General features: G+C 44.1%; 1 protein-coding gene across 2 annotated transcripts in view; it reads left to right on the top strand.

Moving 5' to 3' along the window:
* EXO5 (exonuclease 5) overlaps positions 1-21,045 on the top strand; it is a 29,037-nt gene extending 7,992 nt beyond the window's left edge. The window contains exons 2-5 of one of the 2 annotated variants that reach the window (XM_075594404.1): positions 6,767-6,825; positions 8,221-8,325; positions 13,245-13,417; positions 19,701-21,045. In XM_075594404.1, coding sequence (XP_075450519.1) covers positions 6,767-6,825; positions 8,221-8,325; positions 13,245-13,417; positions 19,701-20,168 — 805 coding nt within the window. In that variant the 3' untranslated portion in view covers positions 20,169-21,045. Of the gene's footprint in view, positions 1-6,766; positions 7,042-8,220; positions 8,326-13,244; positions 13,418-19,700 lie in introns of both variants that reach the window. The other variant, XM_075594403.1, reaches the window with a different exon arrangement.
* Positions 21,046-25,945: the final 4,900 nt, after the last annotated feature.

Below are 25,945 nucleotides of genomic sequence, written 5' to 3'. Positions count from 1 at the left end.
GGTCATGTCATTGTCTTTAAGCACCCCAAAAAACCTGTTTTCTTTTGTTGTAATGCTAATGTCATAGACTGGGGCAATGTCTGGATAATTAAAATCAACTATTATGCAAACATTTCCTAGTTTTGATACCTTCTCCATTTGCAAAAGTATTTTAGCTTCCTCAATCTCACAGATATTTGGTGGTTTATATTATATCCCTAAAAAACATTTTCTTTATACATTTACCTCCACTGCTAATTTCTATCCACAAGGTCTCTACATTTTCATCATTCCCTTCATGAACATATTTCCTTATAATAGGTTTTAGATCCGGTTTAACATATAAACATATGCCACCTCCTCTTCTATTTGCTCGATCCTTCTGAAAAAGGGAATAACCCTCTAAATTAACTGCCCAGTCATGAGTTTCATCCCACCATGTTTCAGTAATGCCTATGATATCATACTGCTTCCTTGCAGCTATTAATTCAAGCTCCTCCATTTTATCTGTCAGGCTTGCATTTAAGATTTTTTTTTCAGCCTGTACTATTATCTTAGCTGCTCCTTCCTCTCTGTGCCAACTTGGTTTAGTCTTTAGAAGTTTTCTAGTATTATCTGTATTTATTGTGGGTGTCTCTGCTTGTCAAACTCGCACGTGCCTCCATAACCCATTGTTTCCTCATCTATTCTATTTAGTTTATCTGTTTCATTCCCCTTCCCATTGGGTAGTTCTCAGAGAGACAGGAAATAGAAGGGATGAGTTTGGAAGCAAACAAGTCTGTGAGATCATCACATGGGTGAAGAAATTAAAATGGCAGTAGGCTGGATATATAACAATTGCCATCTTTGGACAAAGATGGTACTCAGCTGGAATCCAACAGAAATCAAAAGACAATGAAAACGACAAAAAATAAGATGGGAGGATAAAATCTGAAAAATTGTTGGAGCAACATGGAGAAGAGAGGCTTGCCAACCAATCACAGAAATTAGCAACCAGCATATGACCCACAGATAGTACATTAAGTTTTTTGTTTTTTCTTCTGTGTCTTTTTTTTCTGGTTTTAAAATCACTTCAGTATTGCTCAAGGAGAAAATCAGATTTTCGCTAAGATTTTCTTCACCTTACGCCTTTCTTGTCATTTTATACTGTAACAAAAGACTGAAAAGGCTCAAGTAAAATAAAATCTTTAAAATCCCTTCAAATGCTCAGTTTCTGCTATCGGTCTTATAAGAAGTGACTTGAATGAAGGACATTTCAATTACTTATTTTTAGTCTCTTTATGGCAAACATTTTGACATGGAACTCCCAAAAGCAATTGTTTTATCTTTACCTTTTTTGCCTTTGTGAGGATAACAAGTTAAAAAAAAAGTATCAATGTACTCTGCTTCATAAGAAAGATTCAATAACCCTAAAAATATTTTTTTTTTTACCTTTATCTCACATCGATCACGTCTGTTCATGATAGTGGATATACACTACCGACACACTTTATTAAAGTGTGGCCGGTACCGCAAGCCGGGAGATTTCCCGGCTTGCTAGTGGCCGCCCCTCGGCGTGCCGCGCGTCATAGACGCGCGGTCACGCGTCTTCGGGAGCGTGCGCCCCCTGCACGCGCGTCCAGGGGCTCCCCGAGGGAGCCCTTGTGTCCCGCGATCGCGGGACAGCGGCAGGGGGTTCCGGGGGACCCGGCGGACCCGGCAGCGGTAGGGAGAGCGCCCCGATCGGAGGGCGCTCTTCCGCTGCTTCGGCGCGCGCCCGTCACTCTCGGGCGCGCGCCAGGCTACTGCTGCGGCCAAGAACGGGCAAATGCTCGAATAAACTTGGCCGCAGCAGTAGAGTAGATACTTCTCTCCTCTTGAATCAGTTGTCTGTCCTACCAGCTGAGAGGAGGACACTTAATTTGACAGGGTTTTTATTTATTTCCTTACCTGATCATGCTGTCCTCGTGCTGCCTGTGATCTAATTGGGCAAGAGGCTATTACCTAGTGCCATCTTAGTGCCACTTGTCCAGTCACTCAATGGTTTCCCAGAGGCTGTCAAAGTGCCACCTCTGGGACAAAAGCAAGTGCCTGTTCCGTGTGATGTTAGGTCCACATGCCTCTGAACAGCCACTTCCATGGGTGTGTTCAAGGGAGTAGGGATGCTGCTCGGATTTCCGAACTGATGCAGGCAGGTATGTATGTGGCTGTGGTATTTTGTTGTGCTTCTGTACAATGTGCCCTGATTGGCATGTTACATTATTTTGCATCTTTGCTTTCCACTACCCTTGTTTTTTTCCACCTAAGGCCGAGTCCATGCTGCCTGCTGGCTCGCTGAGGCGCGCTGAGGCGCAGGGAAAGCAGGTGCTTTCCCTGGCCTTGCGGTTGCTTACCGCACGCGCCTTCAGGGGGCGGTCCGGGGGCGGGCGCGTCACTGGCCGGGGGCGGGCCAGTGACGTCACGGAGCTGGTTCGCCCTCATTGGGCGAACCGCTCACGTGACCGGCCTGTCTCGCCGGCAAGCGGGGGAATTTTAAATTCCCCCAAGACCTGCGCTTCCGCAAGCACGCGGAAGCGCAGGTGAGCCCCTACTAAAGCCGCTCTAATTGCGGCTGTAGGGGCTCAGTGCTGAGCGGGAGCGCGCCTCAGCGCGCTTCCGCCAGCAAGCAGTTAACATGGCCGAGGCCTAAGGAAATTGTCTCTTTAGATAGACTAAACAAAAGTAACTTTCTATATTACTCTTTAAATAAACTTACAGGTTCCCTCACTCAGTATTTGTGGTCTGCTGTCTTTGAGTGGTGGCTTGCATTCTGTTTGTCTTTTTCTACTATTACTTCCTTGCCTCCCCCATCTCCTGCCAATAAAGCTGATTCCTTGAGGGAGGAATCTGCAACCAGGTCAAACAAATGCATGGTTAAACCTAAGCACATTCATTGCTTGAATTGTATGGATAAATTGGCCAGTGGGTAAACAGGAAAGTTATGCCAAGCCTGTTTGAGAAAGTCTCAGAAGAAGCCTTTTCCCAAATGGCTGTTTTGTTTTTGTTTTTTGTTTTTCCTGGTTCAGGTCTTCAATGCGGAGACTTTTACTGCAGCAAATAATTAATCATTCCAGATGTTGTGGGAGAGGCGCAGACATGAACAGTCTTTTCAAGGTGGTCCGATTTTTATTTATTTTCACTAGCAATTCAGAAAAAGGAGAATTCTATCTGTCTGAATAGTATTGTTTATCATCTGAAGTGGGCGAGTACAAGGAATAACCTTGTGCATTCAATGCAAAGGTTAAATAGATGTTTATTGATAATGGAAGAGCAAAAGAAGAGTTAAATACATTGGGTTTTGCCTTTGAACCAAGAGAGTTATATCCAGGTTTTTTTCGGTGCATGATGTAATTAAAGAGCGTATTATGAATGAGTGGAAGTTTCCTGAGAGAAAATTCTCTTTACCCAGGAGATTCCAGAAAATGTATACATTGAGGGATGAAGAAAAAGATAACTGGGAATTGCCTCCTCTGGAACACACACACACGAGAATTTGCAGGCTTGTTGAAGAGAATGTTTTCAACAGTGGAACTCTAATATAAACCTGCATTGTCATGTTTCTCTCACACTATGAAGGTTTGGTTTGCACAAGTACAATTCTGGTACTTTTGAAGCAAAAGATTTTGAAAGATTCGGCGGTTCTCTAGCAGACTCTCTTGATTTGTATATGGGATGTTTCACTTGACATAACCAGACTGATTGCAAGATCGTCATCTTTATCTATTGTGGCTAGGAAGTCTTCGTGGTTTAAGTCAGCTGTTTTTTTTTTTCTTCTAGAAATAGCACATTTAAATTCCTTTCTCATAGGGCCTTTTATTTGGACCTGAATTGGATGAGATCATTGCTAGGTTATCTGGAAGGAAATGTGTTTTATGTGCCCTAAGACCGTAAACCAAGATATCGAACATCCTTCAGATAAAGTAGACCCAATTTTCGTGATGACTGACCGCCTAGAGGTCCACAAAAATCAGAGTTCTACAGGGTCCAGATAGGCCAAGTCAAGACAAAGATGTGGGCAGGGCTATTCCATGCCGAAATGCTCGACTTTCTGAAATTATGTGGGCCGTTCCAGTAGGGGGAAGACTGTTTAACTTCATGGAGATGGGCCAACCACAGACTAGTTATACTGCAGATAATATTGCATGGTTAAGCTCTGGAATTTGATGAGTTTCCACCAAGAAGAAGGTGTTTTATTTTACAACAAAAGTACAAAATGATCTAAGAAAATCTAAAGACACTAAAGGAATGCATTGGTTCTTTTCTGTAGAATTTTTTTTTTGTTGGAAGTTCAACAGTCTCAGAGAGGATGGTGTTACTCCAGTCAGTTCATGGTCACAATAAAGTGGGTACTGTTAATTTTGGATCACAAGGAACCCAATTTATATCAGGAACTCCCATTTCAAGATTACATAAATTTGTTGTGGAAAAAGATGATTGTCTCACATCAATAGATCTAAAAGACCACTAAGTCTGGAAGGTTTTCCATCTGTAGTGCAAAAATGACATCTTCTTGGAAGAAGCTTAATCTTGTGATATTTTAGAATTTCTTCAAGAAGGCTTTCAGCACAGTTTTAACCTGAGTTACTTGAAAGTTCAAGTTTCAGCTCTATCCTGCAAAAGTTAATTGCTACTGACTAATACATACATGCATTCACCATGGCAGTCGGGAAGATTAAGCCATGATTCATGGACACAGTTCCCACTTGGAATCTCAATTTGGTGTTAGATTAACCGGACCGACGTTTGAACCTTTTTATTGTCGATTCACATGAAGAGGCCATCTTCCTAACTGCTATTACGTCAGCAAGATGAGTCCACTAAGTGCCTTATTTTACAAACTGCCCCTTTTTGTGGCCCATCAGGACAAGATTGTACTTGGAACACTAACTAATCTTTACACCAAGGTTGTGTTTAGTTTTCACATTTATCATGATATAGCTGTTCCCTCTTTATCTCCTAATACAAAGAATACTCTGTGAGAAATGACATGCTTTGAATGTATGTACAGCGCACAAAGGACTTCAAAGACTCTGAGCCCTTTGGTACTTTTTTCTGGCCAAATGAAATGGATGACGGCATCAAGACCATCTATTGCGAGATGGTTAAGACTTACAGTATGATTCAAGGCGCTTATTAGGCGATGGGAAAGCATCAACCAATCAAAACACTTTAAGAGCTCACTCCACCAGAGCATTAGCAGCCTCATGGGCTGAAAAATATCACTGCACCAGAGAAACTGTATAAATCAGCAAGCCGGTCATCTCTGCACACTTTCCCCAAACATTATCAACTGGATTTTCTGGCATCAGCAGATACAAGTTTTGGAAGGAAGGTCCTCCTAAGCATCTTGTTGGATTGTAACTGCTTCGGGATATCCCCAAGGCCTTGCACTGATGCAAGAGAAAATATTTTTTTTGTTTTAACATTCTCGTAGTCCATCCATGTCAGTGCACATTTGGTGCCCTCCCGAAGTAGTCTACATTTCTTTTAGACTTATTTTTTTCTTTTTCTAAGTACTTGACTATACATATACTGTAGGTAAGGCAAGAGGAGAGAAGTATTTACTTTTATACAGCCTCCAAGAATCGGCTGATTATCATGCAGCGACTGAGCGAGAAGAAATTATTGGCAAGAAAAAAAAATGTCTTTTGTAAACATTTATGTTTCTATATTCTTTGAGTTTGTGTAATTCAATCATATCTGGTAATCAGTCATTGGTGTGCCTCTTTATTTTTTTTATTTGCACATGGAAACAGTTTTCTTTCTACTTGTCATTATCACTTTCCATCACTCTCTTTGACCTCCTATAATTTGTTGTCACTCAGTATTTTCCTCTTTTCTTTGCCGCTCTCTGTTTATTCCACTGTTCCTCCTGTCAATCTGAGGCTCCCTTATCTTCCGAGCTACAGATGGTGGCAAATCCTCCGGTTGGGACACAGGCATAAAGCAAGTTATGAGTATTAAGAACACAACCAGATGTGTTGAAATTTGGAATTATAAGTAGGATGAGGAATACTAAAAACAATTTTGTGTAAAAGTACGTTTTTCTGTATTGAAATGTTGTAATGTTGTTTAATATTTGTAAACCCAATTAAAAAAAAGAACACAACCAGAGCCAGCAATATTATAACATAAAATACATACGGTAATTAAAGGGGGGGTGTGGGTGGTTTGTGGTACCAAAAAGTAATGTATACATTAGACGAGGGCAACACCGATTTTTATCAGTATATTCGTGAATGCAGCTCCATTAGAAGTCGAGTAATTTGATATCTACAACTAGAACACACTTGCGTAGGACTTTTTAACTGAGTTAGATTAAATAATTTTAAGGGGTCACTGTAGTTTGCTGCACTACACAGTAAGTAAAGTCTATAGTATGAACCATCAATCGTATAAACAAGATATTTCAGAGAGAGAATCAAGAGATTCTGCTGTAAATCTGGTGGGTGAGTGGGTGGCACAGATTTAAGTATTCCTTCACCGAAAGGGTGGTGGATTCATGGAATACTCTCCCTGCTTGGTATTGACCCAAAGGTTTCATATATCTGAAAAAAACTAGGGATCAAATTGGGTATGTTCTTGTAAAACAAGAAAAAAATGGTCAGGCTATGTAGACCAAGGGGTTCTAGTCCGCAGTCAATTCCTGTCTTTCTACCATGCCATCTAAAGGCCGTATCAATCCTTCCATTGTAGAAAAGGCTATTTGTATTATATCTAGAAAAAAAAGAAGCAACTTTTGTGCTCATCTTGTTTTTCTTATTTGAAGTGATGATGATAATGCAGACACCTCAACTGATCTACACCAGGATGAAATGGGAGGAAAAGGTGACAGAAAACATAATCCTGGTGGCATTTTACAGAGAAAGCAAGTGCCACTAACTCCACTGGACAAATATCATTTGAAGTATCTGTGTGTGACTGACCTGTGCTCCCAGATGTGGTGTGAACAGCAGATGGTGTATGGATTTCAGCTACCAGAGATTGTGCAGCTAAAGAACATGAATGTAATAAATGCAGGAGCTAGTATTCATTTAGCCAGAGGTGAGGGGAAACTGCAGCGTTGGGGGTGATTTGACTTGTTTGTTTTGGGCACTGTGATTTCCAAGGCTATGTCAACTCTTTCCGTGTTAGAGGGGCCTGCAGCTAATTGCTTTGCAAGCCACTATGGCAGCAAATGAGTTAAAAGTGCAGTCTATCCTAATGGGCACTTAAAGTAAATTGCATTTTTCTGAGGGTTCGTTTTAATCCCAATTACCTTATTTTGCTTTTTAATGAAGTGTCAAGAAAAAGTATGAATCAAAAATCTAGAAGGTAAGAAACTGGTACAGACCTACTGTCATTCTAAAACAGCATTTACAGTAAGCTATTAGTAGAAACATTTTGTTAAATGCTGAGTTGAAAGATCAGATTGAAAAAAAAAAAAGCGTAAGATTAACTAGCTTGCAATAAAAAATAGACATTCTACACTGTTCTTTGTACCTCTACATAGTTTGAGACCTGCAAAGATAGTCATCACTTCTCCCTGCTCAGTGAGTAGAGGTGGGGAAGCACTAGGAAAGGCCACAACATCAGAGGGGAGTCACATAATAGTGGGGATGTGGCTAGGTCTGCAAATGTTCTTGCCATATCTTTTAGGGGTGTGGTCACATTAAAAAGGGGTAAACGTGACTGCTAATGAAATGGGAAGATTCGCTTTGCCACTGTTTCAATAACACTTTCCAAAAAGTAAAACAAAAACATGAAACGATTGCATCCAAACTAAGGGTTAAATAACTGCCTGCTTCTTGTGCCTGCTAATCCTTCCCTTTTTGTGTGTGTGTGTATATGTACTGTATACATAAAGATCAATACATTGATAGTTAAAGATTTATGTGTTTTAAAGTTCTGTATACAGGGTAGAGTCACTCACTTTGAACACTGTCATGGATTATCTGGTGCACACCCAGGAGACAATGTGGAGGAATTTGTTCCAGTGAAATGAACGAATGCACAGCGAAGGGGTTAACGCCTGAAACATTGTGCATTGTCTCACTTTTCTGCAATAAAACATAATACAAATGCCCCCTTGACTGTAATGAATTGATTTGAGTGCGACTGGCTCCTTTTCTTCAATGTATTTAATGATTGTTACAGCTTCTGTACTCTGTGTCCCTCCATCACACACAGACACCCCTTAATAGGTATAAAGTGCTAAAACGACCTGTTTATTTACCTTTTCAGAGCTGGAACTGCATGACGTTGTATCAGTAACAACACAAACACGAGAAGATGTCTGGGCTTTAAAATGTCTTAACACCATAACCATGATTCCAGTTTTGCAAGCAGGTATTTTGTAAACGATATCTTCCCACAATAAAAATTGTATTATCGGTAGAGATGTCAAACAAGCAGAAGGTAAAAGAATGTTCTCATTACTGTAATCTTTACTGTAATGCATTCGAGACACACCTTAGCAGCAGAGGTTAAGTATTTCCCCCCTATTGATAACAGTTTGATGTGGCATTGTAGCAGGTGAATCAAATCTCAGCAGCCTAACATCTGGTAACCACTGAGGTTTGAGATGTCATTCGATACAAAACATATTTATCTCGTTATGGTGGTTACAGTATAGTACAAATTGGCAGTCCGTCTACAGTATTTCCTCATGTCTTCAGCGGTGCAACTAAAATGGTAGCAATCTTACACGTGCAACTGGTTAATAAAGAGCTATTTGAATACTTTAGTAGTAAGGAATAAAGGTTAGATAACTTCCCATTGAAGAATGATAGTAATACAAGATTTTTTTTATCTTGATTGTTATATCAATGTAATTTTATAACTAAAAACTGTTGGCTATTATTACTGCTTATTGCATTGCCAACAATGATCATCACACATTTCTTTCCAATACAAAACATATTGCTTAGTTCTTACAGTATACTCCTCTTATTATTCTGTCTCTATTAATCTTAGATCACGTATCTATGTATATGTTTAGCAGTCATCTAGTGTGTTAAAGAATGGAAGTAGCCCTTCCAGAATGACATTTTCATATGTATTATTTTCTAATTGTATTTTTTTAAAGTTGTGCCAACCATGTACAGTACTGAATGCTTTACAGTAATAGTAAATAAGACACTACAGTTAAATATAATACAACATTGGGATTAGTGCAATAGATATGGAAGTAGATTTTGGTGGAAGTGGTGCCTGCCCTTCAGAGTTGACACTGTAAAGAGTTTGTTTGATGACCCACAGAGACATAGGGTAAATATAAGTGCATTGGTTTATTCATCTTGGCTAAGAGGATATGCAGTTATTCAGATTGCCTAATTAAGGACGCAAGTTTTCAAAAGGGTTTGGAAGATTGCTAGGGAAATATCACCAAGCTTTAGCAATTTATTATGCACTGTAAATTCTGTGAGGTGGCTATGGATGGGCAGGGGATTTTACTAGGCTGCCTTAGGCAACTTTTTGCAGATGGCTACATGCCTGTAATTGCCATTCTGTACATTCCTTATCACCCAGTGTGACTGTGTTATCTGCTGTATTCATAGCTATGGGCCGGTGCCACCTTGGCTATTAAATTTACTGTGTGCGTGTCTAGTGTAAGGCTTGGTCCCCGCTGTGGTGGGCGCTGCAGGGACAAGAGCCGCTTTTCAACAGGGCCGGGCCAACTGCAAGAGGTGGCCGCCATGCTGCGCCGTCAGTTTTTCCAGCAGACTGGAAAATTATGCTCCGTACTAGCGGTTGGCCACGCCCCCCGGCGGTTCAGCCAATGAGGGCGAACCTGCCCTGTGACGTCATGGCTGCGGCCCCGTCACTCCCCCATCACGAGCACCCCCCCCCCTGCCTTTCCCCCTGCAGCTCACTGCAGACCGGGGAACTCGGCAGCGCAGACAGTGGGGCCGTAGCCTAAGGGGGCTTGACGGTGGTTATAGAGGCCCCATGCTCTTCCCCACAACAATTAAATTGATTGCTTTGGTAGCGTACTGGGCCTCTATAAGTGTCTCTTACCGGAGCGGCATCTCCTTCTTCTGCAGCATTGCGTTGTCATGGCAACCCGACATCACATGGTGATTCGTCACGACAACGTTGTGGAAGCTGGGCCAGTAAGACAGATATCGTCCAGGCTGATATCGGTCCCAAATCAACCCCTGATTCCTTTGATAGACCATTAATTTCCCCTTTTTTTAGATCAATGACATTGTATCCAGTGCTGTACAGACATACAGACATTCTTTTGGCTCCACTGCATAAAGCCGCAATCCCCAAAATGTGACCACTATTTTTTGAGGTTTGAACCAGGGGTCTTTTAGTAGAGGACTCCGATAGTCATGCAGCTGGAGACTCTCTGGCTGTGGAGTAATTTATTTTATTTAAAAAACCGTGATATATACGACATATTTTGCACCAATTTTCCCTTGTGTAAATGTATTATGAAAGTATTCTACTGCTGTCTTGCACTGTAGTGTGTTGCTATCCCCTCTGACAGCGGAAAGGGTTAACAAGGGGCACATGGAAATTGTGACAATAAATTACTGCATGTTTTATGCAGGATCTTAAAAAAAAGTAGTTTAAGTGCAATTTGATTGACTCTTATACCGATATAAATCGTTTTTCCTCATAACTGTGGTTTACTACGATTCTGCTTCAGTCACAAGAATTGCCAGCAAGGTGACACCCATGACTGCATCTTCCCCAATGCCACGGAAAACATATATTTTTTTTTTTTATTACCATGTCTTGGGTGATGATGAGAACACTAAGGGGCCTATGCAGTAAATGTTCATAAAAAAAATCGTCGGGCAATTGAAATCACCGTTTTTGTGAGTGTTGCTATCACGGTATTCAGAAAGCGTCGATTACCTTTGATAGAAAAATTCCCAAAACGGACGAGTTGCCGCCGGCGATAGGATCGCCTCTCTGAAAAGGCCTTACCCTGCGATTCCTTTCTGCTGCAGAGAGAGCTGCTCAGAATGAGCCGCCTCTCCCAGCGCAAATCTCGCCTGAAATTTATGTTTTTTAATATACATTTTAATACTAGTGTAGATGAGCAGGGGGTCTCGAGAGCAGAACCGCATTGATTTGTGGTCCGGGGACCCCCTGCTTCCCAAGATACAGGCCCTGTTATGGGGTGCCGGTATCTCCCATGCATATAAATGTCCCGCGTCACGTGACGGTGGGAATCAAAAGCATAGGAGATACCGGCACCCCATAACAGGGCCTGTATCTCGGGAAGCAGGGGTCCCCAGACCTAAAACCAACAAGGTTCTGCTCCGGAGACCCCCTGCTCATCTACATTAGTCATAAAAATTAAATGTAAAAGTATTTAGTAAGCACTAATACAGAACCCACCCCCTGTGCCCCCCCCCCCATAAAACCATGATTTATTACATACAGAATTAATACTCCAGGCCGGCGGGGGTCCCTGGGTGGTCCCGACGGGTGTCCGCGGGCCCCACAATGCACCCTGGGGTGTATCCACGGGTGTCTGGGGTCCCCACTAGGCTCTATGGCCTCCAGGTGGTCCCCATGGGGTCCACGGGTGTTCCCTGCGGGAATATATTATATGGGTATGATGAACCACTATGGCACGCAATGGAAACAGGGTGGGTATAGTGGGTCCGGGGTGGTGGTTAGGCCTCCCGTGTGGATAGCTGGGCAGGGTGGGTTAACCCCTTAATTACTATAGCGGTTATTAACTGCTAAGGTGATTAAGGGGCTAGGCGCCAGTAGATTGTATTCTGCTATGTATGCTTTCTGGCAACGGAGGACATGGACCTGCAGTATGCTGATGAGGACGCCCTTCATATTGCATGGGGTAAGTAGAACGGTTTCTATTTACTTTATTTAGGCTGCATGGCTAATGTTGTGTTTAATAATGGGCAAATAATCTATTATCTATATCTGGTTAATAGTTATTTTGCCCATTACTGTATGTGTTGGGTGGGGTGGGGAGGTGTATTTTTGAAATGTTGGCCAGGTTTTAATTTTTTTACATAAAGGATTGGTACCGCAGGGACCCATGGGGGCAACCCGAGGACCCACGGAGGACACCTGCGGGAAAGACATGGGGGACCCACAGATGTGGGGGACCCATGGGGACCACCCGTGGGCCCCCAGACACCAGAGGGTTGACCCAGGGGACCCCGACACCCGCTGGGAACACCCATGAACCCCATTGGGGCCTGCGGGGACCACCTCGAGGCCACAGAGCATAGGGGGATGCACTGTGTGGCCTGCGGACACCAGTCGGGACCACCCGGGGACCCCCGCCAGCCTGGGGTATTAATTCTGTATGTAAAAAAATAAATCGTTGTTTTATGGGGGGGCACAGAGGGTGGGTTGTGTATTGGTGTTTATTAGATATTGTAATGTTTATTGGGGGCCTAGGAGGTGGGTAGGGAAGCTGTTGTGTGTGTTAGTGTTTATTGTGGGTAGCGGGGGTGGGTGAAGGTGGTATTAGCCCGAAGCATGGGTGTTTAGGCCTTGTGGATGGGTAGGGGGGGGGGTTAACCCCTTCATTACCGTAGCGGTATTAACCGCTATGATAATTAAGGGGTTAACTCCATTCGCAACCCCCCTGTAAGGCCTAAACACCCACCAAGGGCCAAATACCACCTTCACCCACCCCCGGTACGCACAATAAGCATGGCACGGTTAACCGCTAAGGTAATGAAGTTGCCTGTAAATGCATTTTTCATGCATCGGATTCATGCCGGGGGTCTCTGGTGCTGATATTAATTGGTATCAACTCCGGAGACCCCGGCATCAATCCGATGCAGGAAACATGCATATTTTTTTCTAAGTCCCGTCTCGACGCTTATCGCCACCCTCCCGCCAACTTTTTCTGAGTGGATTTGGGAAGAAAATCGTCATTCTAGAGCCGCTATAGACGTCGATAACCTACTCGCGACTACTAGAATTGCACGAGTTTCTGAACATTCCAAAAAGCGGCGACAAGTGGTTTATCGCCGCTCACTCTGTGACTTGTTTTTGAACAAAAAAAATTTGGGGGCGATTCAGGCCTTTATCGCCCACTTATCGAGGCTTACTGAATAGCAGTATGCATTTTGGGTGATAAGTGCTTGATAAGTGGCTTATGAACGCTTACAGCATAGGCCCCATAATATGAAAGTGGCTATCTTTCTTCTTTATGCAGCGTTTTGGGGTTTGATTCTGTTTGGTTCTCCACCATGAATTAATGGGTTGTATTGTTTCAACTATGTTCATACAGCATTGTGGTATTTCACATCTATCAGGTGGCCGTGTCCGTGAGTTTCCAGTTTTCGGAGAGCTTGAAGGAGTCTTCTTGGTGGGAGTGATAGATGAACTGGGATACTCCCCCAGAGGTGAGCTGGAGCTGAGAGAGCTGAAAACACGAGCAAACCCATCGCTGCCAGGATCTGCCCAGAGAAGAAGCCACAATTTGCAGGTGAATGGGGGATAAATACAACAATTTAGCCTTTTACCTCAGAGACACGTTATTTTTCTGACTTCCAAACCCCTATATCTTGAGTGTACATATCAGAGTAGAGGCAGTTTAGAAAATAACAACCATAGTATTGCAGGAATTGCATAAAAAAAGAGACTCTTAACCCTTTGCGGTCCAATTAATTTTCACTAAGTGCGCCAGCCGGTCTAATGTAATTTTCGGGGGGAAAAAAACAAACACATACAGCTCAACCCGTTATAGCACGATCCGCATATAACGCGGTTTGAGCGTTATTATTATAATATTGATCGAATATGAAGAAAGAATTATTTTTTTTGCATAAACACACTGCGCCCACTCGCAGCACACTGCGTCCACTCGCAGCACACTGTGCCCACTCACAGCACACTGTGCCCACTCACTGCACACACACCACACTCACAGCCCCCCCCCAACCCCCTACCTCCTGTGTCAGCTGCTGAAGCATCGTGGGGTTGCCTGGTGCCAGGCTGGGGGGGAGGGGAGGGGTCAGTGAGGCTGCCAGAGTGCAGAGCTGCTGATGGGGATCGTGCTGGGCTTGGGGGGAAGGTGGGGAGTCAGTGAGGCTGCCAGATTGCGGGGCTGCTTGTGGGCATCGGTGCCGGGCTGGAGGGGGGGGGTGGTCACTGATGCTGCCGGAGTGCGGGGCTGCTGATCGGTGCCGGGCTGGGGTGGGGGGGTTGGGTCACTGATGCTGCCGGAGTGCGGGGCTGCTGATCGCTGCCGGGCTGGGAGAGGCAGCTGGGAGAAGTGCAAATGGAATGCCGGGGAAATCACCCATTGGACCGCAAGTACTAAAATATTTTGTCGGATATATTCCGACATTCGACCGGAAAGGGTTAATATTTCAAGATGCTAATAGTCATAAATCAAACAAAACATGGAGTTATGGTCCAGAAGAAGATGGGTTGTACAGTCTGGAATATAAGAAAGTAATTTACTGACAAGCAGAATGATGCAGATAGGTGGAATATTAAGAATCACAATAGTCCTATAAAGGAGGCCTGGGTACAGTATCTATTTATCTCTATCTCAATGTCTTTTATAGCGCATATACAGAACGATCTCTGCTCCTATGCGCTTTTTGAAAGCTCCAGAGGTGTAGTAAAGAATCAATCGAGGTTCGGAAAGGCAATTTCAAAGAGTCAAGTCTTGAGCCGTTTTCTGAAAGTAGGATGGTCTTTATTTCTGATGGATATGGGGAGAGCATTCCATTCCTTGGCTCCCTGTACTGAAGGGACATGACCAGCTTGTCTAGTGTGTTTGAATCTGGGGACTTTTATAAGTTGATGGTTTTTGGATCGTAGATGCCAGATGGGTCTGTGGAACTTACATTTTCTTTGCAGGTAGAGGGGTCCTTTGTACAATAGTGAGGAGTTTAAACATTGCTCTTTGCTTGGTGGGTAACTACTGAAGTTTTCTCAATTGAGGGGTGATATGGTTGAACTTCCTGGTGCTACTGATAAGTCTACAGTAACTGCAGTGTTCTGGATCGCTTGGAGAGTAGAAAAAAGGTAAGTCGGCATCTCTATGTAGAGAGCGTTATTGCTGTCCAGTCAAGAAAGGACCAAAGTGACTGTGATGGTGGTCAGGTATATTTTTGTCACAAGATGAGTTATCCTCTTTATCATTCTCAGAGCACTGACTTTAGCTGTGGCGTTGGCTTGGGATGTGAGGGTAGCTTGATCATTCCAGATGACTCATACATTTGTTACTTGTTTTTTGTGTAATGTACAGTAACTGTTGTTACCTATTGAAGGGCTGAGTTTCTGAGCTCTTGCAATTTGTTCATTGGTAGGGTGGTCCTTTGCTTGTAGGATCATTATTTCAGTCTTATGAGGGTTAAGTTGAATTAGGTTAGCAGTCATCCATTCTTGGATGTCATTAAGACCATTGAGTAAGCAAATCGGCTTGTTCTTTATGATTATTGGATGCTCCAATGTATATCTGAGTGTCATCTGCATAAAGATGGAATCTGTCTTTTTGTACTACTGAGATCTGCCAAAGGTTTAATGCAGATGTTGAGGAGGGAAAGCGAGGAGCATTGTAGTACTCCACATGTAACCATTGTGTCCCATATGGGTGGATTGCATGCGGTCATGAAAAAAAGAGATGATCCAGTGAAGCACAGTGTCTCTGAGGCCAGCCACTTCATTATAGTGGTGATAATGTTCTGATTAATAATGTGAAATGCTACTGACATATCATGCGCTTTATCAAGTAGGTGCAGTATATTGTCCCATACAGTGAGGAGGGCCGATTCAGTGACATGTTGGGTTTTGAATCCTGACTGGTTAGTGTTCATATATTATGAGTTTCAAGGTGGAATTGGAGTGGGTAAGTAACGTTTTTCTCGATTTTATTTTTGCTATGGAATGGAATACTTGTTATGGGTCGATAGTTGACAGGATCTTGAGGATTGAGAGGTTTTTTTTAGCAGAGGTTTTGTGATTGCCCGCTTAAGGCTGGTTGGGCCAATTCCTTGCTTAAGTGATGCATCGAAGATGGTGTGGCAAGGATTAATCAAGATGGGGAGACATTCTTGTTGTAGACTTGCGGGGCAAGGGTCTAATCTTGCCAATGATATTGGTAAGGTCTTTGGTGGATGGTGTAAGAAAGTAGTGCGTGCAGTTCCCCAAATACATGATGGAGATGAAAGGGAATTAACAATTGGCTAAATGCTGTAAAAACAGAATCAATGAAATTATTTCCAGCCTTAAACAGTATTTGTTTTTATTTTCTGCGTATACTGTTCAAACTAAAATTGAAAGTACCGGTAATTGACCATGGGGAATTTAGTAAACCCTTTTTATTTACTACCATTTCCTTATTTGTTTTGTCCACCTTGTAAGGTTAAAACCTACATAATTCTAGGAAGCTGTGCAATAGCTGTTCACTAATTGTATAGCCTTAAAGGCATATCAAAAGAACCCAAAATGGGGCATTATCTATTGGCTCCAACCTTCCACCCAGTAACAGATGCTTTGAAGGTCTGTAGTCACTCACAAAAAAAACCCACACTTCTTGGTATCCTTTAGCAGCGGTGAGCAAAGTGGGGGGCACACCCAGGGGGGCGTGAGACTTTTCTGGGGGGGGGCTGCTGCGTTTACAGAGGTCCCGTGCTGAGAGAGCGAGGCCTCTGTAAACTTACTTACCTGGCTCCAGTCACGCGTCTCTATGACAAAGTGCTGTCAAATGATGCCCGCTGCCATGGAGTTGAGACATCAAATGACGCCGCCGGCCAAGTGACACACATCACCCTGCAGGGTCATTTGACGCATCAGTAGAGGTGAGGGGGGGGGGGGCGTGACTGAGGTGCAGAAAAGGTAGGGGGGCGCAGATGCGGAGAGTTGGCGCACCGCTGTCCAACAGACAACTTAACACTTGGAAGCATTAGCCTAGCAGATATGGAAGCCTTACATCTTGCTGCCTTTTTACTCTCTCGTTCTTCAACTTTATTTTATCTTCCTCTCCTGCTACTTTCATTTGGTATTTGAAAGACACTACACTTCAATTGAAAAAGCAGCCTTAGACAAATTGGTGCTCTGATATTGACACCAAACGCTATACAGTTAACTTACTTGGAATAACTTTTGCTATCAATACAAGATGCTAGCCCAGCTAAAGTTGCGTGCAATGAGGTTAGTGGTCCGTAACACCACATAATAATCAGCTTAACCTCAGGCTAGACAGATCCCTCTCTACCATGTTTGAACAAAATTAGAGCTGTAAGAAAGCTACAAACAGAGAGGCATTTTTGATACTAACACTCACAGGAGATCAGTACACCAAATACCTTCTGGGATCACTATCACCAAATACAGGACAAAGTAATTCAATAAACGGAGTTTATTCTGACAGAACCAACAAATACACAAAATACACAGTTATGACATACACTCACCAACTGGGGACCTGCGGGAAGACTCTAGCCTCGATTAGGTGCAGGGAACCGCTTCAAATAGGTTTACCCTGTCCGCTTCACTGCTTCAGGATATCAGAGTGCTGAACACACATGTGGAAGTTGAAGGGGAGCGCAACTCATTCAGTGGTGGATATGTGGAATGAAAAATAAATACAATAGTGCAACACAGTCTCTATAGATGTATCTCCAAATTCAGTAGACTTCTATAAATTCAGAACTCACATTTTATCTGAAATCAACGAGCATGTAACCCAAACTCAAGTGGGTAATGAATGATGTAGTGTATTCGTGTAGATCCTCTCTCTCTCTCTTATCTTAGGGTTCTTGGGGATATCTGGATGTCACTCAGAATGATGTGATGGCAGCCGTATATACATGAGAAAACGGAAAGCCAAACATAGTGTGTACCGTATAAAATGACAATCTTAATCTCTAAAAAAAAATATAGGTGTATGCTTACATCAATAAAACATGTACTGGGCACATAAGAAAAGCAAACTCTGCCTCCCAATTCTCACCCCCTCTCACGAATCTCCCGTCGCGTCACTTCCGGTTTGCCGGCGTTTCGTTTCCGGTATTGCGGCGCAGGTGAGTTAACCGAATTAAGGGGATCCCAGGTGCAGACCAGTGCAGGTGAGTGGCGTCAGCAGGGCGCTTCCGACTCAATGCGTTTCGCTGTTGTCGCTTCGTCAGGAGTCCACACAGCAACCACTCTGACATGTATCTCCAACTGGTCACAGTCAAACTCCACACTCCTTCCCAGAGTGTTCCTCAGATGGACTCTAATGCTCTGATCAGCAGCACCCCTTATATAGCCCTTGGTGGCTATCCTTTACATGGGATAGGGGCTGTTGGCCAATCGGAGCACGGATTGAGTTGGTGCCAAGAAAGCCAGATGAGGGGCGTGCTAAGGCATTCAAGACCTCCTGCTGGGTAGGACCCTCGGAGTCTGGGCAGTACAATGCTCTTATTCCCAGATCTGATCAGCAGCCTTTCACCTCTCCCTAGGAGTCCTGACACCTAGCTGTCCCTGACAAAGCAGGGGTCCCTTCTCCCCTCCCCCATTCCCCCAAGGTATAGGATAATAGTTTTACTTTGATGTAAAATATAAACGTATGGGGGGAATGTTTCACATTATTATTTGAGATTTAAACTCATACTTTCAATTTTGAGGCGAAAATGTTGACAGAATTATATTATATTTACCTTTTAACAACTAACTTACCTGCCTACCTGTATTAAACAACCTTTTAATAAAAACCACATTGGTAAATAACAATCATATGCGTAACATTATCAGACAGTGGTAATGAATGATTGCATCCTGGAGCTAATTTTTTTTTTATTCATCTCCTTAGGCCGCGTTTATAGTGCCGGCGACGCGACCGATGATGTCGCCATTGCAAATGTTATATTTTAAGTTTAGGCGACGTCGCTGGCTACAAGGCCAGTGACGTCACAAAAGGGGGAGTGCCGAGGCACGGAGAAGCTCCTGATTGGCCGCGAGGGGATACTGTCACCGAAAAAATCAAATATCAGTGACTACCAGATTTTTGTTAGCACTGTCGCGCCATCGCGTGCACTATAAGCGACGACAACAATGCATTTGTTTTAACGCGACGGTCGCGTCGCCATCGACGGCACTATAAACGCAGGCTTAGTCATGTAAGCCAAATTAAATCAAGGGAATTATTGAATCACCACCCTTGTATGCACAGCACAACATTGCTTCCTTTTTAAGCTTCATAAGCTGGAAGGTACAATATACAGGCATCAAGAAGTAATGGCTGTGGGCAGTTGTATAGATTATTATTATTATTGTGAAGTTTTAAATCAAAGGTTAAAACCTAAGTTTATTGAAGTGTAGCTTCAGTTCTGTTCCATTTTTTCAGATATGATGCAGCCTTGTTGCCCACACATCCAGTCTTTTCAGAAAGAGAAATACGTTTTTTGTTTATTTTCATTAGGCTTTGACTTTACTGATTTCTTTGACAGTTTGTGGCTGGAGTTCTGTTTTTTGTAGGCAACAATAGCAAGAAGATACTAAAAGCAAAGTGCAAAGTTCAACTGAGCAATCTAATCAGTTTTAAATTGTATCAAATACGAGGAAAGATATTTTTGAGTTGCGCATTGTAGATTGATGCCCTAAACTGTCGTATTGCATTTTCTATCTGTACAGGCCTGGGACATTTATCTGTTGCTTTTATGGTTAAACATTTATTGAAACCATTTTGGGGAATAAATATGTTATGGGCATAAGTAAGGGTGTTGGTTCTGTGTGTGCTTGGAACCCATGGATTTGTATCATTTGCCTTACAGGTGTCTGTGTACAAGCTGCTCTTTGACGGTATGGTGAGTGGGATTCTACAGCCAGAGATCTTTATTCATCATTTGCTTTTGCGGCATGATCAAGCATTGGGGCCACAGGTGAAGGAACATGCCAAAAGAGTTGGGTTTACTATATCTTCATTCAAGGACCTCTTAGAGCTGACGTGTCTGAACCTGACTTTTTCCAACCTCCCCAAGATAGACTGCCTGAAACTTGAATACTGCTATCAGGAGGACAGCACCTCACTGGGATGTGAGCTAGTGAATTTTGAAGAAGAGAAGGTTATGAAGCAGTTGTCATTTTTCTTGTCATACTGGAAAGGGACAAGGGAATTGCTGGGAGTTGACATTGAAGAGGCCTGGAAGTGTAGAACTTGTGATTTTGCTGATATCTGTGAGTGGAGGACAACGAAATCTAAGGAGGCTGCAGAGAGGAACCAGACCAAAAGAGCCAAATGAAGACTTACACACTTCCTATGTGCATAATTTTATGAGATTTGAAATTCACAACAAATGCCTCAATTTGGACTGAACTAATATTTAAACAAAACATTTATATAACAATACAAATGGGAGCAGCACTCACTATTTCCATTATTGATAATCCATTGGTTGGATGCCCATAGATTATCCGCTCATCATCTTCACGGATTTGAATAGTATAAACAAAAATTTTTTTATCACAGTACTCCTGGTTCGAAAATCTTAAAACATCATATCATCTTTATTATAACCCAACAAAAAAATTAACCAAAATGTTTTTAAGAATCTATAGTAAAAATAGTGCAAAAATATAGATACAGCTGAAATAGACTGGTGTATCGATTGAATCTGTTTCAGTTCTGTAATATTGCTTTATTGGACCAATAGGCCATTCCAGCTAGTATTTCAGCTCTGTATTATTGCTGTATGGATACTTTTTTTTCCCCACAATTTTCTCTATGAAATCTTATGTTGATTTAAAATGATTTGGTTACATTTTTGTATTTTTTTTTTGTTATAATGAAGACGATATGATGTTTTAAGATTTTGGTTTACATTTGTTTTTGTTTAAACAAAAAAGTTAGCAATGCTTATATTGCAATGTACAATGCTACCAGCATAGGAATAATGAATTTTGTATATTAATGACCTTGCTCAGAAAAATAAATCAAGAGGAACTATTTACACGAGGGACTATTTACACCTTAAGGACAGTTTAATAACATTGCCTACACTAAAGATGCAGGAAACTACAATATACCTGCTGTGAAGTGATTTTGACTCTTGTGTATTGAATATGAATTTTAATGTACGGAATGTGTAATAATAAATATTTTATACTTTCATATCTATACCCATTCTAGTAGATTATTTTAGTCAAGTAAGAACTCGAAATGGTAAACTACGGACAGTTCTAGAGGATCTTTACCTCTCAGTAACTTATTTGTCTGTAAATCATTAGAGAGGAAAGCTGGCACTCCACGATTGGGTGGAATGGATATTAATCTGTAAGGTTGGGGGTTCAAACGTTTTTTCTTCTGTTTTATGCTTGCATTTCCCATGTGATTTTTCTTTTAAAGTTGCGTGCAGAGAGGTTAGATATCTGTAACACCACATAATAATCAGCTTAACCTCAGGCTAGACAGATCCCTCTCTACCACGTTTGAACAAAATTAGAGCTGTAAGAAAGTGTTACGGCGGTGCTGCCCGCAGACCAGACTCGACCCTATTACTGAGGTGGGGACGTATATGTGCACGCACCCGCAGCAAAAGGAGTGTGTTGTCACGGTTGTGCTCGCCACAAACCTGGGTCGGACCGCGTGGCTGAGGTGGGGTTGTAAAAGCACCGACCTTAGACCGCGCAGGCTGATCCGGATTGCGCAGTTCGTAGTCGTACGTAGCAGGGTTGGGGCTGGAGAAGGTAACATCATCAGTGGACAAGCCATGGTCAGGACTGGAGAGATCAGGGTAAACGCTATTCAAGCAGGAGTTCGGCAACAGGTAATCAGAAGTTCCCCGCTTCAGCTTAGGAGCGTGAGCGCGGGCGTGGGTTCTGCGCGTGCGGCGACCATGGCCCATGGTACTGGTCTCAGGAAGGGATAGGCAGACCGGAGTGGACACACCGCTAGGCAGCACTGGTACACCAGTGCTTCAGCGCAAGAGTCCAGAGCGGGCCTGTGCAAGGAGAGAGAGAGCTACAGAGCTCAGGACTCGGAGACCGGCCTCTTCAAGGGAAGGGCAGCAGGCCTCAGAAAACTGGAAGCTGAAGAACGCACTGGAGAATCCTCTGCTTTAGCACAGGAACCAGGACACGGCCTCTGCAATGGAGAATGAGCAGCAGGCCCCAGGTACCAGTAGATAGGCTCTGCTGTGGAAGTATAGCAGGCCTCAGAAAACAGGGAGCTGAAGTTAACATGGAGAGTACTCCACTTCAGCACAGGAGACAGGAACAGACCTCTGCGTGAACTAGGGAATAGAACTTTGAGAGATTAGTACACAACAGAGCCAAGCCTTAGGGCTTGTGGCAGAACACTTGTGACAACCAGGAATGGTTATGCTCGGCAGGGAAGCATTGTGGAAAAGGTGTCTTTAAAGGTCAGTGAACCAATAGCAGAAGGGGCGTGTGACAGCATTGCTTTAATGAATGAACCCAGGGTGGAGTTGCAGTAAATATCAGGAGCAGTGTTCCAGGGCTACACATGTCTGTAAGGCAAGGCAAACAGTAAACTAAGGTGCGGATCCGTTACACATGTCCGGAGTGTGGTGTTTTAGGCGTTGCAAGGCCAGGTGGTGATAGCTATAGCAATACTTGCCGGTTCCGGTAAAGAAGAGTCGTTGCCGTTAGCCAAGGTCAGGGATATGAGAATTCCGGAAGGTCGGTGTTCAAGCAGGGGTCGTGAGCCAGAGATTGCCGTCCGCCAAGCCGAGTTGTGACCTGAGTGAATGAAGAGAGAAAGTGCCAGAGTAGACATCCGCAAACTGAGACTATGTCGAGCAATGAGTGAGTGTCAGGACAGGCAATATAAAGTGCTGCTGACCAATCAGAAGTGGGGGCAGACCTGGAGGAGTGCGTGTAGCTGTCTTGGATAGGTCCCCTTGATTGGCAGGCATGTGAGTAAGTTTGGTCTGGGGAAATAGCCTGTACGTCAGTTGGAGGCGTGGTTTCACTGCTAGTGCAGTGAATAAATTATCTTCACCCGGCGCGCAAGACAAATGGCAGCCGCATGTGAGAGAGGCGGCCGCGGAGCAGAGGCGGACCACCAGAGACGGCGGGGAACCCCCAGGGCAGCAGGAGATGACGGTGCCGGCGAGGGGGGCGCACCACGGCAGCAGCAGGAGGTAAAGGAGGTGAGGAGGAGTCGCGCTGTGAGCGCCGCGATCCCCGAATCCTTACAGAAAGCTACAAACAGAGAGGCACTTTTGATACTAACACTGTCACGGGAGATCAGTACTTTTAACACCAAAACCTTCTGGGATCACTATCACCAACTACAGGACAAAGTAATTGAATAAACAGAGTTTATTCTGACAGAACCAACAAATACACAAAATACACAGTTATGACATACACTCACCAACTGGGGACCTGGGGGAAGACTCTAGCCTCGATTAGGTGCAGGGAACCGCTTCAAATAGGTTTACCCTGTCTGCTTCTCTGCTTCAGGATATCAGAGCCACTCTGACATGTATTTCCAACTGGTCACAGTCAAACTCCACACTCCTTCCCAGAGTCTCAGATGGACTCTAATGCTCTGATCAGCAACACCCCTTATATACCCCTTGATGGCTATCCTTTACATGGGATAGGGGCGGCAGGCCAATCCGAGCACGGATTGAGTTGGTGCCCAGAAAGCCAGAGGAGGTGCGTGCTAAGGCACTCAAGTCCTCCCACTGGGTAGGATCCTCGGAGTTTGGGCAGTACAATCTCTAACTCCCAGATCTGATCATCAGCCTTTCACCTCTCCCCAGGAGTCCTGACACCTAGCTGTTCCAACCCTTGTTTTACTCCTATCATTTTTATGGGAAGCTTCAACTAAGTGGATTGCTGAGTCTTACACCATAGAAATGACACCAACAGTAGAATATCTCATTTACTTTCTTGCATGGCTGATACCCAAAGCACATTACAGTGATTTACACACAGACCACAAATCGCATCATAAGACAATGCCGGCCAGGGCCGCCAAGGGGGGGAACAAAGGGCATGGGCATCCCGGGCCCCGTGAGTCAGGGGGGCCCAGCCCGTTATATTTAAAAAAAAAAAAAAAAAGTTTAAAAAAAACAGCTGAGGTCCCGCAGGGTGTCCTGCCTGTGGGCCTGGCCCGCCCCGGCCCGCTTCCTCGATCCCCACTTGGGATGGAGGGCAGGGAAGCACCAACCCTGCACCCCCGCGTGCGCCTCCTGCCCCATGCAGCAGCCGCGGGGGATGCTGCAGCTGCCTGCCAGCCTCGCGCCCCGCCTCCAGAGCTTCCCGTGCGCCAACCCAGCAGCAGCCACGGAGGATGCTGCAGCCGCCCGGCATCTCGTCTCCCACCCACGCACGCACTCTCCCACCCACGCACGCACTCTCCCAGTCACTCAGTCACCCGCTCACTCAGTCACTTAGTTGCCCACCCAGTCACCCACCCAGTCGATCACTCAGTCACTTAGTCACCCACTCAGTCACTCAGTCACCCACCCAGTCACTCAATCACCCACCCAGTCACTCACCCACCTAGTCGCTCACTCTCTCACTCACCCAGTCGCTCACTCTCACCCACCCAGTCGCTCACTCTCTCACCCACCAAGTCGCTCACTCTCTCACCCACCCAGTCGCTCACTCTCTCACCCACCCAGTCGCTCACTCTCACCCACCCAGTCGCTCACTCTCTCACCCACCCAGTCGCTCACTCTCTCACCCACCCAGTCGCTCACTCTCACCCACCCAGTCGCTCACTCTCTCACCCACCCAGTCGCTCACTCTCTCACCCACTCACTCACTCTCGCACCCACTCGCACGCACCCAGTCACTCTCGCACCCAGTCACTCACTCACCCAGTCATTCACTCACCCAGTCACTCACTCACCCAGTCACTCACTCACCCAGACAGGCAGTCACCTGTCTTTTGTTGAAAATATAAAAATAAACAGGTTGCATTGTAATGTTTTTTTCTGTATCACAATAAGAAAACAGTTAAGTAAAAGTTGCGCGCTAAAAAAATATTTTTTCCTGGTAGGTGCGCTATGGGTTTAGGGGGGGCTCGCTATGGGTTCGGGGGAAAGGGGCACTATGGGTTCGGGGGCGCTATGGGCTTGGGGGGTGGGGCACTATGGGTTGGGGGGGGGGTTGCTCCTTTCTTTTGTCCCGGGCCCCATGATTTCTGTTGGCGGCCCTGATGCCGGCTTTCTAAACTGGGGGAAGGATTGTCACAGGGAATAAAGAATACATGCTTTGAAATACATTCTTACAGACATGGGTTACATTTACACATTTCCTGTTCTTCCTCAGATATTAAGGTACATTTGGCTGAAATAAGCCTTACATAGGTGGCCAAGTTAAATGGATTTAGGGTTAGCTAGCTGGGCTTGCGCTTTGTTGTGTGATGCCAGCTACCCCTACCGTCACAAACACTATGATATGTAACCATCTACCAGACATGTTTCCAGCCACACTGAGCAGGATCAGGCGCTTCTTTTAATACAGAGTTACTTATGTTAGCTATATACTATAGTTGCAAGACCAGTGACAGTAAGGTATGGGGAGGCATGGGTCAATATAATTACTGCTACATACTAGCTGCTTCTATACATATGTATGGAGACATACCATACTGCAAACATACCACGCCGACTGTAGCAATGAGCAATCCTTGTATGGTTGCACATTAGTGAAACTTTTGCTCAAAAATACTGACAAAGACCTTTCTCTATTTTCCGTGTAGAGACTATTGCAATCAGTACTATCCGTCGTCATTTTTTGTCAACAACTTGTGTTTTAAGTGCACCTAAGGGGATAACTCCAGTGTTAATATAAGAGACCTATATGGTCTTTCTGTATGTATGCATGCATGTGAACAACCGAACAAAATCCCCCCTGGGATAAACACACACGGTCACTGGCAAAGGGTAAAAGGGGTTAACCCATAGTTGCAACTAACTACTAATTATTTGAGAGGTACTTAGGCCTAATGCACGACTTTCTCTGTAAAATAGACTGCCATATTTCCATAGTGGCATCTAACATACCAAGTTAACTCCCCTTTTTAAACATTTAG

Source organism: Ascaphus truei, chromosome 3 (genome assembly GCF_040206685.1).
Source record: "Ascaphus truei isolate aAscTru1 chromosome 3, aAscTru1.hap1, whole genome shotgun sequence".
Lineage (NCBI taxonomy): Eukaryota > Metazoa > Chordata > Amphibia > Anura > Ascaphidae > Ascaphus > Ascaphus truei.
The sequence above is the reverse complement of the archived record's forward strand: the minus strand, read 5'-3'. Positions and strand labels throughout refer to the sequence as shown.